The 18,571-nt window shown below is 40.2% G+C and overlaps 1 protein-coding gene across 1 annotated transcript in view; it reads right to left on the bottom strand.

Moving 5' to 3' along the window:
* Positions 1–704: 704 nt before the first annotated feature.
* Positions 705–18,571, bottom strand: part of CHCHD3 (coiled-coil-helix-coiled-coil-helix domain containing 3) — a 158,289-nt gene continuing 140,422 nt past the window's right edge. The window contains exons 7-8 of the mRNA XM_054844464.1: positions 6,657–6,792; positions 705–1,433 (exon numbers count right to left, since the gene is read on the bottom strand). Of these exons, the coding sequence (XP_054700439.1) occupies positions 1,407–1,433; positions 6,657–6,792 (163 nt within the window). The 3' untranslated portion in view covers positions 705–1,406. The remainder of the gene's footprint in view (positions 1,434–6,656; positions 6,793–18,571) is intronic.

The raw sequence follows: 18,571 nt of genomic DNA, 5'->3' as shown, positions 1-18,571 counted from the left end.
ACCTGGCACCTGACGTTGAACTCCAGGATCTTCCTCTCCAACTGATATTACAGTTGCTTCACATGTAAAAAAGCTCAGGTTCTTTTTGTAGCATTAAAAAAAATAATCCTTAATTAAACAGTACTCACAAAGCATCTTGATAATTAGAATAGGAGATTCACTGGCAATATTTTGAATATAAATGAGATCCGCAGGTGCACTCACAGTTGTACAGTAGGATGCAGTTCGAACGTAGCCAATTAAAGAGAACAGGTAAATAAATAGCAGAAGGCTCTAGACACATTGCTCATTTGACACTGTTACTATTACTATTGTGTAAAAAAATCTTTTCTAAAATTGCTCGATAAGATGAATGCGGTAGTTGTTATCTGAAACAAAACCAATTAAACGAAGCCGGGTAGTCGCAGAAAGATGGTTTGCGGTTTCAGGCACTGTATGCCCTTTCATTCACAAGTACTTTCCAAGAAAGGAAACTCTTGTGGCGCATGAATCACAGCACACCATCACGTGGGATCCTTTTAGGTTGCTGTGATGGAAAACGGTTATATCTAAGTACCCTTCCTGAAACCAAGGTTGGTTATGTATAAAAGTCTATGCTTTAAAGCTTCGGCAATAACATCTGCTGGAAAAACATGATTGACACAGCAGAGGGAACACCACCCGTCTCTGAGAAGCGGAAAGAGAGACAGACTGAAACATCAATCTTGTGCATAAAATTTATTTATTGTTGGTACAGAGCGAGGCATATTCGTCAGTACTTGATAGGAGTGAGGAGCACAACAGAATCATTTCACGTAAATAAAGGCCATGTTACATCTTAAGTGTTGGATCGTTAACATCATTCCAGCAGAAGGCCTGGAGAGAGACTTCATTAAGTTACATAATTTGTGAAATAAGTTAAAACACAATTTATGTCATTATACATTCTAAGGAAAACTTTAATATGAGTGACGAATACAGGCTGTACAGTGAGGAGCAGCGGCTGACTGGCTCACAAAGTACCGCCACGTCCCGGCACACCAAGTGTTACGTATCTGTGCCTTTGACAGCGAGAAGTTTTTCAGGAGATTCTACAATGAAATAGCAGCATTTGAAGGATATTTCCCCTTTCTAAGGTCAGTGAAAGGTTCTTTTCTTTTCCTTCCTTCAATCACCAATAAGTGGATTTTACTAAGACTGAACAGTATCTTTGGATGTATGATTTCTGATGTAATAAGATACAGGTCTTGGCTTTTCAAATGGTCACACTGATTGAGCCGTGATGGCTGCTGCTCTTGAAATGGCTCTTCCAGTTCTTCTCTTTATTGGTCTGCCCTGTAAATGGGCTGTCATATCATTCTTGGGGAAAAAATGCTCTTCTGCTGAAATTAGAGTTGATGGTCTTGTGCTTGATTTGGACAACGCCTTTATCCTCCTCTCCCAAGCATGCTTTGCTAAGAAAGTGGTCAGGGGGAGGGGAAGGGAGAAAGAGAAACACTTATTTCAATAACTCAGAGTTATTCCAGAGAAGTTTGGCTACAATTCCTTCTTAGGAATTGCAATTTTTTTAAATTAAAATATAGAAGAAGAAATATGGTCAACATGCACATCATCACAGAGACAAGTCGCAGAGGCAGAATGAAGCTATTTGAGGACTCAACAAGCCAGCCATTTGGAGGCCTGAAGAGCTGCAGTAACGATTCCTTTTCATCCATCCTAATGCTATCACGGCTCTAGTCATGCTAAGGCTATTAAGGAAATTAAAACGTCTGACCTTACAATAAGATAAATCCCATTCCCAGCAATTACAGACTCGAGGAAACATATCCTGAAGTCATACGACACCAAGCGTCTCCCCTACCTACCTCCTTCCTGAGTCATAATCAAAATCTCGATAGTCTGAACATGCTGCATCAACCTTGCGCTTCATTAATCACCTCTTGTGCACAGTCAGGCCACCAAGAGCTAAAAGAAGAGATCTGTCAAGCAGCCCAGGAGTTATTCCTCCTGCCACACCAGAGAGCTCTGCCATCAAGGTCTTGACTATTCAGAGAGGTCCTGGCCTCTACCATGAAAATATAGACTTGCAAGGACAGTATGTAGGGCTCCACAAAGAACTTCCTACTGTCATGATCTAGAAATAAAGGATCTGCAGAAATGGGCACATGCATGGATAGTACTTGTCTAGATCAGTCAGGAGAACAGAAAAGTGGGATCTAATAGGACACTGACAGGCTAGGCAGTAAAAAAGGCATGCTGGAGGCCATCTATGTTCACTGGAGGACTACAACATTGACCAAGCTCTTACCTTCAAAATTCAGAAAATGGGGAAGATAGTAATTATGAGTCTCCTTGTAAGAAATGTTAAGAAGGGATTCGATAATTTTTAGGGCTTACGTCAGGAGCATGCCCAAATGTAAACCTTGAAATCTTGCAGGAGACCTACAAACAGCTCATTCAAGGATTTGAGCAGTATCTGGCCAGACAGGGCATGTTGCCTTGTGAGGCTGGACTGCCTTGTCAGAGTCACGGAAGTTAGGGCTCGGGAAAATTAAAAATAAAGGGAATGAAAATACTGTTGTCATGTATGTCTTCAAGCACATTCTCATGGTATTTCTAAAAATAACCCGGTGAACCATTCAACTAGATCAAGCAGTGTCTCCGCAAGGATTAAGAGGTGTACCAAGGGGCAGGCCAGTGTGCACTTGAAAAGATGGTAAATGTCCTTGTGATCACAAATATTCTCCAGAATCCATGACGGAGAAGCACACATTGACAAAATAAAAGGAGTTTGCTTTATGCTCCCTAGGTGCTATTACAAACAAAAATAAGGGAAACTTTTATTAGTTAACAAAATCTCCAATCTCAGTTTGACAGCATCCCCACGGAGATTTCTACAAAACTGATGAAGGCTACTTTCCCTGGAAGACTCTTTTTGCAGTGGTATTACAGAAAATCGCTCGAAGCCATCACTGGGCTGAATATTAACTTTACGTAAATTTAACACTGCCGAAGTTAACGCAGGAAATTCCCAAAAGATCTGAGAAAAATTGTGTTACTTTTATTTAGTGTCCTAAGGAAAAAAATTGCACGTATTTGTTCATCACACGCATATTTCTGCCCACAAAATTTCATCTTCAGACAATTGGGAGTGTTCCAGGGCTTGCCTTGGTTTTGTCTACAGTTTTTTTTTTTTAGTGTTCTTTACTAACTCTTGCCATTTAACATCACCTAAGAAATTAATGTATTTAAAATACTTTCCTTGTGTTTTTTCATGACACCACTATAGACGTGACGGGAACCTGGTCTGACTCTTCCATAATAAATCTCCTTCAATCAAGGTAGTGTTAAACAGTTGCCAGAAAAGACAAGTTCTTTTTATTGTGTTTCAGCTCAGTGTTTCCAGCTACACTAATTTTACTTATTTTTCTATTAGATTGGAAGATGGTATCTAGTAAAAATACTGGAGGATGAGGTTAAAATAATGGTTTTACTGTGACTAGGACGCGTGATTAAGGACCACTCCATCCTACAAATTAAAGTATTGGTTATAACAAGGCTGAAGAGGCTGAAGGATAACATTTTGTAGCCAGGCTGTCAGACACCAGCAGCTGTTGGTATCATTCTTTGAAGCATTTTCAAATCTCACCTGCCTGCAGAGACTTGCATCCCTCTGAAATTCAACGGTCTAATAGGAAACTATTGCACAGACTTCATTAAGCTATAGCGCAGTTGTGTTTCCATATAGAAATTAGGACTCCCTGTAGCCCAGGGAAAAGGAAAAAGAAAAAAAAAGAAAAGAAAGAAACATTTTTTAAAAAAGGGTATTTTAACAGCCACCCTGTCCACATCAGCGGACAGAGGACCGGGATGAGTGATAAAAATGCCACCGGATGGTCCGTATTAGCGCCACGACTGGTCTGGCTGGACTTACTTCAGCAGTGGGAGCACAAATACATCCCACAGCCAATCCTAATATCTTCCCCTTAATGGCTCCATTAAGTTAAGTTTTTCTCCCTGTTACTATTATAATAAAATGCAAACATTAATAACAGTGTTTAATTTATCTCACTAGCTTCTCGCGACTTTGGGAAAAGATTTCAGGCGAAGATACAACAACGTGTCAAACTCCTCTGAATTAACAGCTCTCTGGGCCTCGCTAACAAGGGGAGAAAAGGACAGATAGAGACATGAGATTACAGACAGGATGAGAAATAAGGAGCATACAGAAGAGAGGGTGAGATAATTATAAGCAAGATAGGAAAGAAAGAGGAGTCAATAAATTCAATTTATGAAAAGCACAGAGTGTGCTCGGCCCGAGCACAAGTGCCCAGACTCACCGCCAGGAAATCGGATTAGTTAACTTATTTGGTTTTCAATATCTTGGTCTATTCCCTCTAGCAAATTTTCTTCTTTCTTTGTTCCTTGTAACCAGTGTCAGTTAACTTTTTCATTTCTGAATCTGTTATTTATCCCACTCCTCTGTCTTCCAACTAAGTAGGTAATTTTGCAGTATTTTATAACAGCGTTTAGCAATTATTTGAAAGTAACTGTTTGTCTGGACTTCTGGGCAATCAGCGAGTAAAAATAATTACAATTACAGCTGCAACACATGGAGGATGAGCTATAGAGGACTGATGTTCATTATGAAAAACAATTGTTCCTGCTTGCAGATATTTCCATCATAAAAGGCTTCTCTTCCTCTGTTATCATAAGAGAGAAACCTCTCTGAATTCTCATCTTGAAGCGTGTGTGAAAGAGAATAAGAAGCATTTAGGAAACACTTTTAACTACTTGACAGGCTTGGTTGAAGATCTTCAACAAAAAAGGTATTTAAAAGGGTTCAGAAACCTAATGCTCATATTTATGCAATTTCCTTTTCCTGCACCTTCTGAACATGAATTAATTCGTCCTCATCACAGCCTTCTGAAGAAATTCCTATCGGATACAAACTTTAGTTATAGCTTAAACCCGTATAACTAATTACATTTTCTAGTTACTTTTTAAAATAATATAGAATTATAAATACAGTAAATTACTGATCCAGATGATGCACGCCATGGTGAAAATCTAGTCCACTACATAACAACCTACTATTATTCATTGGCTTTTTTTCCTAAAATGTCTCAGAAACGCCCATGGTCCAGTGACTTCAGATTGGATTTTAGAATACAAAAATCAAATTAAGAAACAACTTAGAAAAAATAAATATACACACCAGTTATTGTTTGTCATAGTAGGAATTAACAAAAAAAAATTGCAATTCAATTGAAAGAAAGAAAAAAAAACAACCAACAGTTCAAAAGCTCATGGAGAACTGTACAGCTGAGGGAAGAAGGGGATGAAAAAACATTTGCTGGCTGAAGCCAGAGCAGCTCCTCTGCCCAAGGAAGGCACCTGGACAACGCTGGTTGCACTTCTCATGCTTGGGTGTCTCAGCATGGCTCAACCATCTTCCCAACATTAATAAAGTGCCAGTAGCTTTCTGAAAGAAAGCCTCAGGCTAGGAAGAATTTCTCATCAGGAAAAATTTTCATGAGCAGGGAGATCTGGTAGGCTGTAGAGTTTTTAAGGAAATGAAGGAGCTCAGGAGCGCGGTGCATTAACAAGCGGGCAGGAGGACCCACGGACAAAGGATATGTCGGAGGAGGTGATTTTGAAAGGGACAGGGTGATCTCACTGACTGCTATTTTTCATCGCATGGATCCTCTTTAAAGTTGTCACTGATGATAACAATGTTTAATATCATAAAGTGATTTTAAAGTGTTAACTCCAGCAAGATCTTCAGTAACACCAGAGCAAGACTGCACCAGCGTAACAGCAAAAAAGGTCACTGAAATGATTATAGCCAAAGTCATACTACTTTTCTGTACAGGCAGAATTAACTCCGGTGAAAATTATTATCGTTATCAAATACTAAACGTGCTTGCTGGGTCTCTGCTAACATTAGGCCATGAGTTTTCACATGTTCAAATATTAACTCATCGGTTTTAGCAGAAATAAAGATCAACAGGCTTATTTAAGCACTTTTTACATACGCTACATACACGGGCTACGAGCACATTTCCAACCGGCTTCTTTAAAAACACGATGCCAACATAACCTTCTCTATATTCGAAAGATAGAAGCTGGTGAAAAGGACTACTATTTAGAAACTTTAGCTTCTTTTAACTGCAAGATGTACATATTACTATCATTTTCCCTTACGCTGCACTAATAAAGCATAAAGGTTTTAATCTACCGTAACAACCCATACCCCGGAAAACTGGATGAGAGGAGGGCAAGACCAGGTAAAGGGTGGCATTAGACCCTCAGAGGACATAACATAAAAGAAATCAAGACTTCTACCTGGTGAGCAATCTAGTTTCAGACATCCATTCATTTGTCCTATTTATGGCAAACAGTACCAGATAGTTTAATCCCCTTGTTTTACTGCTAAAACTGCAGCCAGCAGGAAACATCTGCCCACAGCAATAGCTACTACACTAAACAATAACTTCCCAAGGGAAAAGATGGAAACCCTAGCATTTAAATAAATTGAAAGTGGACTCCACAGAGCTTGTGAGAAAATACATACTGGGAACTGTAGTGTGTTAGCAAGTACTAATTGGATAAGCCGATAGTCGCCTTCTCTTCATTCCATCGTTATTTCAGTGGCAATTGAGTTTCTAACTCACCTGTTTGGCATGATTAACGCAACGCAGGTACTGGTTAGCCAGGGCAGAGCAGCTGAGGGTCTCCTGAGCGTGTTGCCGATAACATTGTAGAATCTTATCCTGCAGATCAGCGCAGATTGGATGGGACTCATAGCGCCTGGGCAAAGAGAAAAGAACTTTTTGCTTTCCCTCTCAAAAAGATTTCAGGAAAGATGCAACTCTCTTTTTTTTAAATTAGTTTTTCTAAAGAAGTAAACTAAATAACAGAAGTGAAGGAGAACACTTTGAAGTTATAAAGAAAGGCTGTTTCTAGAGCTAGTTGGGTTATAACAGTGGGTAACATCAGACGCAAACGTCAACGTGAGCTGCAGAAGTCTGGCTATTAGGACCACAAGTGTCCTCCTGATCCGGTACTCAGGTTCCAGCTGGCAGAGAAATTTAACGTCCAACTTCCTATGAGCACACATCTTTACTGAAGATCCCAGCTATGACTAAGCACATCTGATCTCACCTACATTGTCAGAAAAACAGTCGCAGAACCACAGGAAAGCTTCGTCGCTGTCGAGTCCTATGACCATATAATCTTGCTACTTATTAAATAATGCTCCTGCATAAAAGGGAGATCACCCACTGGGCTGACCTCGAGATTAGAAAAACCCTGCTACCATCAGCAAATTACAGAACCTACTATTGCTGATCTGATGATAGCCTCTATTTTTGGCACATCCTCCTTCCCGTCACCTCAATTCTAATCCCAATGCCAGATGTGCGAGTTCTTTAGGAATTTAGTCTATTTTCTTTACTGTATGGATTCATTACTCTTGCCATCTTTTTGGCTGATGCAATACACCTTTTGCCTTCAACAGAAGCCATAGGAATGGAAGCTTCTTTAGTCCATCCTGTAAAATCCTATCTCTTTTGGACAAAAAACTTATCGTTTGCATTAATTTATAAAATGGTATCCGCACTGATAGTGCCACAGAATTAAAATGGGAATACAATACTTTCGTATTTCAAAAGTAAGGGAGGTGGTGAAGTGTTTCAGAGATGAAATGTCCATTGACATTTTAAGTTAACTGCACATTTACTTTATAAATATTTTTAAAGGTATTCATTTCTACAAGAGACGAACAAATCTCACTTAAACCCTGTTTCACACCAAAGATCAAATATTTCAATGGTAGAAAAAAAAAAAAGACATGAAAATTTAGAAAAAACATGTACAGTTCATATGCCTTGAAAACAATCATTTGCTTTACGTGTGTCAACTGTATACTTAACACATCTTCCCATTTACGCTACCGGGAAAGCCTGACACTGGCTGCTCGAACATCCAGCCCACATGATTTTTAGTTCAATAAGGTTGTAAAAAAACCAAAACTTATCAGCCACAGTATCCTCAGATGAATATTCTGCTCCTTCTTATTTTGCTGATTGGCGAAGGCAGATCTCTATTTTACTACAGTAAGAAAGTAAAAAGCGAAGCACAATGCTCTTCCTTAGGGGAATCGACTTCTTGGCAATCACTCAAGATGTAATGCCAAAAAAAAGGAATGTTAAGTTGCCTTGATTTTACAGTATATACCTATATAAAACATCCCTCTTACTCTTTTCATTCATTACCGCACATCTGTGAAATGCCTAAAACAGAATTTAAATGCAGTCCCAGGTGCTTACGGACTATATGATCTGAAAGTTCAAACTCCTGTAGACTCTTACAGATGAGGATTTTCCCTTAATCCCCCTTCTGCTGATATCAGCAAGCACTTCAAAAGCGTGTTAGGCATCAAAATGTACGACCACAAACTGCTGCACGCCAGCTGATTATGCCGAGGTCTGTATTGGGACGGAGTACGAGAGGAAGCACCACGTACGCTCTTTGTACACGTAAGACTCATGGCGGTGATGATTTAGGTCCAACTAAACCAGAGCTCATTTTAAATGCCCGAAACCCTGTTCTGGGTTGATAAACGAATACAATAGACCATGAGTTAACAAAAATTACACACGGTAAACCTAGCCATGTCTTTATTCACAAGAGACTTTAAAGTGACTTCATAGAGTGTGTCTTACATAAAGGTGAAGAGCGAAGGAAATGGGCTGCTGTTCACTTGCTACATAAATTCTGTAAATGTATTTAAAGACATTTCAACAGGGGTGCTCTAACCCACATTAAAGGAGCCTTTTTGATCGCTTTTTTCCCTGAGCCATGCCAGCAGTGACCGTTCGAAGTCCAGGTATTATCCCTTATCTGAATGCTTCAACGGACTCTTTACGTTGCTGACCATATCGTAGCCCTGTAAGACACGTCGTCTCCTGCCCCGCAGTTACCTGTTTTCATACTATGACTTTTTACTGGTTATTTTTCAAAACACTGCCTCGTCCTTCCAGGCACTGCAGACCCAATATAGGTCAATGTGAACAGGGTCATGTCCTTCAAGTCAACAAAGTCCATTTTCTTGGATTAGTCTGTTGAAGGAGAGCACCGTCTCCGTATTGATCTGCTGTGCTTGTTACGCTACCCTAATGCACTATTTGCACTTTTGGGAAAATGCTAAATGAGATTACTGTCTAACATTAGATGGCCATAAACCATGTGCTGCAGGATCTCCTGTTCAGGAAAGAAGGTTGCGACGCGCATTATGGTAACCCCACCGAAGGGTTTGGGATTGATTTCTGTTTGGTGATGGATGACAGGACTCTCGGATGGATCATCAGAAACAGCCAACAGCAAGGAAACTCCTCATAAAGGGAAGTGAAATATCTCCCTAACAGAGAACTTCTCTACAGTTCCTATAAATAAGGGTCATTTTACAGAATCATTTAAGGGGCTGTGGGGCTTGACTGAAGAAAAAGCTTGCAAGAAAAGGTAAGCAGTGCAAAACCAGTAATTATGGGGAATCTCTTGTGAAAACACGGAGGTTTTAAAGCTCTGAATGGATAAAGCAACCTGGTCTGGACCCAGAGCTGACCCTGCTTCAAGCAGGAGGTCTCTTCCCTGAACTGTCCTGTGCCCTCGGAGAGAGATCTGTATTTTGGGACATGTGGCAGGGAAAGTGTCCTGCCATTTTATTTATGTATGTATTTATGTATTTATTTATTTCATCTCCTGGGAATTTCACAACTAAACTGAAGGAAAAATACATGCCGTAGTAGTGAACCGGGACTGCCAGGGAACCCTGACAGATCTCCATCTCCACCCAGAGCAACTCAATAACTACTTTACAGAATCAACACACATGAAATCTAAAATGCCTTTCTTAGCAAAAGTCAATATGAACAGCAGTCTGATCTGAACCGTGCGCCACATGGCACGCTCGTAATGACGCGTTTTTATTAAGTTTACAATTACTTGATCTGCTTTCGCTTTACCAGCTGCTCCTCAAGCACCTCACACGCTAGCAGAATATTTCTGCGAGCTGGAATAAACCTCCGAGAAGCCGCGCACCCACCTTTTCCTCCAAGCTGATACACCGCAATCTCATAAAGGTAATAGGATGAAGACACAAAAGAAAACGAGAGAGAGTTTTAAAAAGAAATATTCTATGCTAAAGCATGCAGAGAAAATTTAATGAAGGTAACTTTGTACTCATCTAGCCTATCTCAAAGAGCATAGCTTATTGTACTCCTGGGGGCGCTGAGAAAGGAGCCCCTTCATGGCATTCAAACAAAATGTCTACTAAAGAGGAAATCTGAAATCACCACGGCAAGCTTTACAAGTTTTGTGATAGAACTGACATTCTGACTGAAGGAATCTGAATCGCTGATGAGTTTCCAGCTGTGCAGGTATCTGGCATAATCCCACCAGATCGGGACTTCAGGCATTTGTCATAAAATATGGGGGGAAAAAATAGCAACAAAAAACCAGCATGCATTACAAAAAGTAGCGCCATTAGATGGCCAGAAGTATCCAGGGCTTAATTTTATTCCTCATTAAAATGCTGACACCTATCAAAAACATCTGGTTTTATTTGTGCAACCCTTGGCATCTAAGGCTACCTCTGTACCACTAAATAAAACAGGCCAGAGACGATCCTCTGCGTCTGAGGCCAAGCAGTAAGGTACAGCGTGACCTGCATCTCTAAACCTAAAATTCTGCCTTCCTCTCCGAACCGCGTATCCACATCCAAACTGCAAAGTGGGGATGGTCCCCAGCAAGCGTTCTTCCCCCAGCCATGTCCGGTGTTGTCCAGGGAAGCTCCAAAACAAAACTCTATAAACGAACGTGCTACCAATTAGACTCAATGCACCAGCACAGGAGAGCGCTGGAGACGACGTCCCGACCTGTTTCATTTACTCCTACTGATAGGAGAGGAGCCACGCTGCGACCTGACCCCATCTGCACTAGGCAGCATGCAAAGTAAAAAAAAGAAAAAAAGAAAAAAAGAAAAAAAGAAAAAAAAAGAAAAAAGAAAAAAAAGAAAAAAGAAAAAAAGAAAAAAGAAAAAAGAAAAAAAAAGAAAGGCTGTTTCGTTTCACAACGTGCTTATAATGCACATAAAGATAAACAACAAATTGATGGTGAAATAAAAGGCAACTGAGGCAATCTGTACTCTCGCGATGCGCAGCCCGTAAGCATAGCAACAGCTGAATTGTTTTCAAGCACTTTATGAGCAACCAAGAGGATTTTTAGAGGGATTTGTGGGAAGTTAATCAATTAACGTTGTCTACGTCTAGCAGAAATTCCTTCTGAGAAACAGTGAAACTCCGTGCTTGGTTGAAAACTGGATGAGGGAGGGTTGGAAGGTGACATCTCGAGTGGTGCAGAGAGGAAGTAAACAGGGAATTGGAAAGAGCAGGGAAGCAGAGGTGGGACACGCAGGGTTTCAAAAGCAAAGACGTGTGACTTGCACAGGATAACGGATGGGGAAGCCGGTGGCAGGATGAAAGGAGATGATGTGAATCCGGGGTAGGAAACTATCTGCAGCACTGCTTTCAACGGACATCATCAGGGTAAGATTTCACTTGACGTGGCCAGGGGACAAATAAAAATAATACAAAAAATGTTGCAGTAACTGGTAGCCTGAGTTGTGATAGATTTAGCTGAGCAGATGGATAAGGAAGGCCAAGTTTGAGATATTTTGCATACAGTCAGCAAGAGTAAAATGAAAGCCTAGCTGAGGAGACCTGGAGAGAAGGTCAGCTCAAAGATGAACCGTAAGCGCGAAGTCTGAAACAGGAGCAAGACGGTGGTATTTTCCCTCGTGACACAAAAAGCTGGTGGTGAGGGCGTTATTCTTTTTCTAAGATTATCCCATCCAAAAAGAGCCACTTCCAACTACATCTCTGCTGAGTGAATCTGCAGGACTTGTTTATAGTATAGAAAATAGTCGCAGAACTGATAACAGGAAAAAAGACAAAAGGGCATATGGTGATGAAGGTCCTTACTGCTGCACCATTATTTTTAGTTTTTAAATGAATTTACTCTTTATATTAAATTATTTTTTTTAAAATTGTCTTCGCACATTAAGTAGGTGATGACTTGAAAGTGCATTATGAAACATGTAAAGCACAAACCAACGTGTTATGTTCTTCTGAAAATCATTTGGAAGTAATACCACAGATCTGATTTTCTGAATATCTACAACTGATGTTATGAAGCGGTCCATAATCAAACTGTGCCCACACAGAGCCCTCAAAATTACCGTGTGGGAAGTGCTGCCAGCAAAAGATCAAGTACTGTAGAGCTGATTCTTGCTTTTATTTACACTTGACTACATAGTGTGACTTTTCCAAAAGGTGTAAAAGATAGAATGTGCCTAACGAATCTGTGATGAAATGGTGGAAGAGAACCGGTCGTTCCTGCTCTGCTACAATGGAGAATGTTAAATGTCTGTAGTAATACTGAATAAATGACTTATGCGGACATCGGAATACAACTTACTCCTCCTGCTGATATACGTATCTTTTGTGCTACTAGTGATCAGCCCCAGGGTTAATATCGCCCGTGTTATTTTTAGACTCTTTAGCCTAAAATCCCGGCACTGACAAAACCACAGGCAAATGTTTGCCATCCTCTCATTTATTTTACTTCTCACCCGGCCTTCTTGAAAGCAAACAGAAACCTCTTTCAAACATTCTGACCTTTGAAATGCAGGGATGGAGATGAGAAGAGGCGGAAGGACACATTCCAGCATATTCACACACACATACTGCTTGAAGACAGACATTTAATTATGTCTAGAGAGTCCTAAGTCAAGTTCAACATGCTGACAAAAACCTGGTTTAACAATGAAGACTGGCAGATAGTACGCTTGACCTTTAGAGATGCTTTTTTTCTCACCTAGTGAATGTTTCCCACCTGGTAAAACACCTGGTATGTTGGTAGGATACCGGTTCAGCTTTTAGCATAAGCAAAGTGGAAACCGTTCCTTGCATTGCAACAACTTATTTATTGCACACAGGGAGGAAAGAGCATCTCTGAGATTAACAGAGAGGATTTACGATCTCAAATCTGGCGAAGCACATAAATACGAGCAGAACTTCAAGAAGTGAGTAATTCTGCATTTGCATGTGCAAAGTTATGCACATTCTTAAACCCCTTGTTGGGTTGGGACTTACAACAAGAAGAAATTAGGATGAGGATCAGAAAAGATTTCCTGGTTGTGAATCCTAATTAGACCGATAAACTAGTTGCCAGGGTAAGCCTTCAGACTCTTAGGACATTACATTAGGACTAGATCTCTTCAGCCTAGAGAAAGACAATTGCAAGTGAACATGAGATGGATCTGTGAAATCATCAACGGCATACGCAAGAGAGGCAGCCAGTCAGGTTTTCTAGCAGTAGATTTACAATGATAAAGTAATTCAAGCCTTTTCCAAACAACATCTAATGAAAAGCTGGTACTCACTGCTCGATGATAGTGGGGTTGTCATAAGCACATTTGGGTTCAAAAGACAATTATACAGTAATGTAAGAGAAGTCCATCAAGAGATTATAAGCAAAAATACAATGTTTGGCTCAGGCAAGCCCCACTCCAATGTTTGTTTGAAGGTAAAATGGTATCGCTGCATACCCACTGAAGCTAGGGGTACCTCTGATCTGACCTGCTGTGACTGCTTATACTCCAAACAGCTCGATGAGCAAGTCATCAAAGGGCTACCAGACTCCCATCAACCCCGACAGACAAAATTAGATTGACCACATTTATTTAAATTGATATGATTTGACTTTTATTATCCCGAACCACCATTCGTTTATAAAATTCCCCTCCCTGGAAAAAAAGAACAAAAAAACTCTTAAAATACAAAGTACACCAACATATTATTATACAAATGTACCTTACACACAGCTGGTCCTTGCAGCTGCAAAGGGAACCACATGTTGGAATTACCCACATTTATGATGCACATTTTTTTTTTAGCTTAAGGAACAGTTTTTATTGAATACCAGGATACTAAAATAAGCAATCACATGGATGATAATGATACAAATTTTAGACTTCTACCACGGGCATGCGTGCCTTTACACTGTAGAAAAGATAGCGCAGTAACTACAGTCTTTAATCAGAAGAAACTCTGGAAGGAGCAGCTCTATCTACATGGAATGTATTGTATCCATGTAATGCGCCTATATGCAACATATACTATAAAAAGAACTTCTTAGTCTGATCAAAACCAGTTCCTATCTTTGGCTAGTTAAGAGAGGAAGAACAATCATCTCTGATATATATAAGTCTATACAACGTCTTGAACGAAAACCAAACCAATCCCACCAAAAGAGTCGAATCTGCTCAGTCTGAATTGAGCAAACCCCGCCACTTTCACGCATACACCATCAGCATGTCAACGCTTGCATTTCCAACCTCGTCACGTAAACTCAGATCACAAATTATTTTTAGAGTTTGCACGTGGCATCACTTAAGCTCTGCCTCATTACTCCGCCCAAGAAATTATTTAATGAAGACTGGCAAGATGCCACTTGCTCAGCTGTTGATGAGCAGACAAGTCAAAGATCACCACGGCAAACAACACCAGGTGGTGCCATTTCTTACTGTTAGGACTTTTGGGGGGGTTTGGGCACTATGGAGGTTTTGGCAGGGACTTGCTGCTCTCTCCAGATCTAGTTACGCCTCATGATAAGGTAGATCTAGTCTTTGGGATGTTTAATTGATGCTTTGGCTGACATTTCTCATAGAAGTGGCTGACGCCAGTGGTTTGCAACTATCGCTGTTCCAGGACTACTTGGGAATATTAACTAGCATTACACAGTATGTAAAAATATAATACAATATTCTTGATTTTTAAAGGAAAAAATAATTTTGCAACAGTCTGAACCCTGTTTCTATATGAAAGTGGCCAAAAAACCCCATTATCATTTTATCCACTCCAATGGATACTTTTTCCATTTTAATTTTATTCCTATCCCTACGTTAAATTTTCTACAGCAATGTTACATCGCTCTGTGCGTAAAGCACACACACACAAAAGACTATATACAGACCTAAACAAAGACCAAAAACCCAAATGAGCAGCATAAGCCATATACACCACAGCATCCCACGTTGTAGATTTATTACTGTCACTTATTTCCCAAGAGCTATACAACTCACTTCAGGCTTTGTAAACTCATGAGTAACATGATCATCCCAAAACCGTGGTAATAAAATCTTCACAGCATCTTATACTACTCCACTAAAAAACCAGCTTTCCCTTTATATAGGTGCTATATAACGTGTTCTAATAAGGAAACATGTTTCTCATCTATAGCAAAGGTCAACTACTGCGCTCAATGTGAAGCACCACAAGACACTAACTCCTGGCACGTTATTATCCAAATATTACTCTCTAGAGCAATATATGCTTAACTTTTCTTCAGCCATAAGAGGCCCGAAAGCCTGTTACTGACCACAAAAATAAGAGATAGTACGAGCAGAAGGAGCGTACAGAAAAAGCAATCAACGGTTAAACACTTCAAGCATCATTGCTCCTGTGGGTGATGATTACTTGAGGGAACCGAAGGTTGCAATCTTAAGAGACAGTAGAATAAATGCCAATTTTTCATTTGGGCGTGAAGTTATTTAACAAAAAATGGTTTGGATTCACTCTGATAAGCTACAAAGACTACGGACACTTCCCTAGGTCTTGCACCGGGCTATGGCGAGCCACTCTTTTCATAAAACATAATCAGCTGGGCTGCAACAACAATAATGTCTTAGCAAACACACACAAAGAGTAATAATCACCCCGTGAACACGCTGCTAATGAGCGGGTACTGGACCTTGCTCTAATGTACGTTAGTTGTAATGCACTCGTACAACAATGTGTATAGAAATATTAAAACATAATGCCCTCCTCAACATCCCTTTCAGCAGCCTGGTAGGGAAAATGCACCTCTCGCCACGAACAAATCATGAACCGCACTTCAAGAGAGGAGTTGTAAAGCACAGCATTCATGGGTTTTTCATTATTTTCATGACATTTTTCATTATTTTTCACGACATTTTTCATTATTTTTCACTTCATTATTTCTCACCGCCTACTGGTGGACGTTTCCCTGAGAGTATTGGAAGACGTGATGGTACCTGGAAAGCAGTTTTACACCAGAAGGTAGAGGGTACTGCAGGGAAGCACCATTGCCAACTCAAAGATCTTACAAAGGTCTCTCCTTACACATTTGCTGTGTGCTGGCAGCATTAATTAGACATTGGATTATTTAATGGACCTTCAGTCCGATCCAAGAAAGAGATTCCAATGCCTTGTGTCCTATAACCATATCAGGTATGATTTTTAAGTTGCCTTTTTTTTTTTATCCCCCCCAAGGTCTTCAGATAGTTTGGTAGTGGAATGCTTTTAACTTAAAGTATCTCAAGTTTGACAAACTTTAGATCAACCACTAAAATTCTTCCCAGTTAGGTCATGCCCCTTGATTTCAACTGGTTCTCACTAAAGTTTTACTGCTAATTGCTGCTAACTGAAGAATTCAACTTGCTCCTGCTGCGGCACATCTCGTTACGAAGGATGGTACCAGGCTAAGAGAAAGAAAATAATAATTCTTGCCACCTACAGATGAAAACTGGTGATCTTTGCCATTATGTTGGGCTTTTTGGTTTTGTTTTTAAGGGGCCTAAATATAACACAGTCTGAAATAACCCTTACAGGAGAACAGTAATAATTTAGGGCAAAATACCTCAGTGATGGAAACTGTAACAGAAACAGCAATTCTTTTTTTTTCCAAAGACCTTTCCTCTTCCTTCTCCTAGTATCACTTCTGCAAGTGGGTAAAATCTAAATGACCTCTTTCATTTCACGGCGCAAAGAGAAAAGGTCTCCTTTGGGGGTACTGCCTATATAAACCAGCGGGATTTTACCACGCTCAGCCCATTTCGTGGGAAAGGTGAGTCCACTTTAAAGCTAACGTGGCAGCAAGTGCAAGCACCCTACCGAAAGCACGGGAGAGCTGAGAGAGACAATAATGAACATAATTATAGTTAGTTATTGTTTGGTCTACTTACGGCCCTATTTTATAATGCTGCTGCTGCCAGCAGAGCTATTTTATGTGATGTCTTTTTCATGCAGCAACCTTTTCATAAATCAAAGCAAAAGCAATACTAGGCAGTTTCTCCTGCAGCCTGTTTGACAATAAAAGTTAACACTGAACCCTGGCTGTTATCAATCTTCATAAATGTGTCCATGATACAGCAAGCCTGTTCCGTATTACACCAAGTCTGTTACTAATGCATGCACAGGAGCAACCCAGTGGCTTAATGGATCTCCTAAATGCCTTGAAACTGGGACCCATGTTAAGTGGCAAGGCAAGTTTTAAAGAAATAACTGCTTTTCTCGTTTCTTTCAGTATGCGATAAAATGATTACAGTAGGTCTAAGCTCCAGAAACGTGTATTGGACTACAACAGGAATTTTCACACGCAAAAAAGAGAGACCCCAGGAAAATAGATACCATGTTCGAGAAACCAGAGGAAGAAGTGCACATTATCAGTATTTCAGTAGCTCCTTTCCGCAGAGATCTACGTGACTAAGGATTTTTACATTCAAGCACCGAACTCAAAATCCGACAGAATTAACAAACTTCTTTCAGCAGTGCACACGTCCTCTTAAGAAGGGGGAATGCTTGATCTGTATTAATTTGAGTATTATCTGAAAACAATTAGTTTCCAACGCCTATCCCGAATAAAAGAGGGTGATGGTGGAGTTTGACCTTCGCCCATCTGTACTGGGAGGATCCAAAAAGCAACAACAGCTTTAGCTGCCCGAACATGAGGTTTACCAGGTACTGAGGAACTTGAAGCCAACTTCTGCCCCATGCCGTGTCACGCTGTGCAACCAGAGAGGAGTAACAAGTCTCCAGGTTTCAAATAAAGAGAACCTGGGACAGAGCCATTACATAGATTAGCTTTATCCTTAATCAATTCTCTCAAAAAACCACCAAAACCTCTTTTATAGATTGTCCAGAAGATTATCTGCAATTTCTCTACCTAAAGGAGTCAGAATATTGAGAAAAACGAACTGGATTCATTTGACGCTGAATTTATCTATAAAGAACTTGTTTTTAAAATCTACATTGACCGCGTTGATTGCGTCTCTTTATTGAGAGGGTTACAACCACTTCTTTGGCCCAAGTACTGTGTCTAGTCAAGGTAAAGGGAAAAGAATATATGTGATGGAAGAAAAAGGACTGCATTTCATCAGCCCATGCAAGAGCAAGATTTCACAAACGGTAAAGCAGTGTAGACAGAGAGGCAGTCTATTACACACGGATCTATAAAGCCTGTCTCGCGAAACCTTTCGATCCCGATCTTCTCGTCCTTCCAGTAATGCATACGGCACAGTGCAGCATTTGCTACGGAATATTATCCGTCTTAACACACCCTTGACAGGGGAGTCCATCTTTATAAAGTTTATAGCCACAGACATGGCACTCGAGTGGTCTCCTTAAAGATACACATATTAGTTTTATCTATTTTATTCGGTTCCTTT

This window comes from Grus americana, chromosome 1, assembly GCF_028858705.1.
Source record: "Grus americana isolate bGruAme1 chromosome 1, bGruAme1.mat, whole genome shotgun sequence".
In the NCBI taxonomy this organism is placed as follows: Eukaryota; Metazoa; Chordata; class Aves; order Gruiformes; family Gruidae; genus Grus; species Grus americana.
This window is presented reverse-complemented; position numbering and strand designations above follow the sequence as displayed.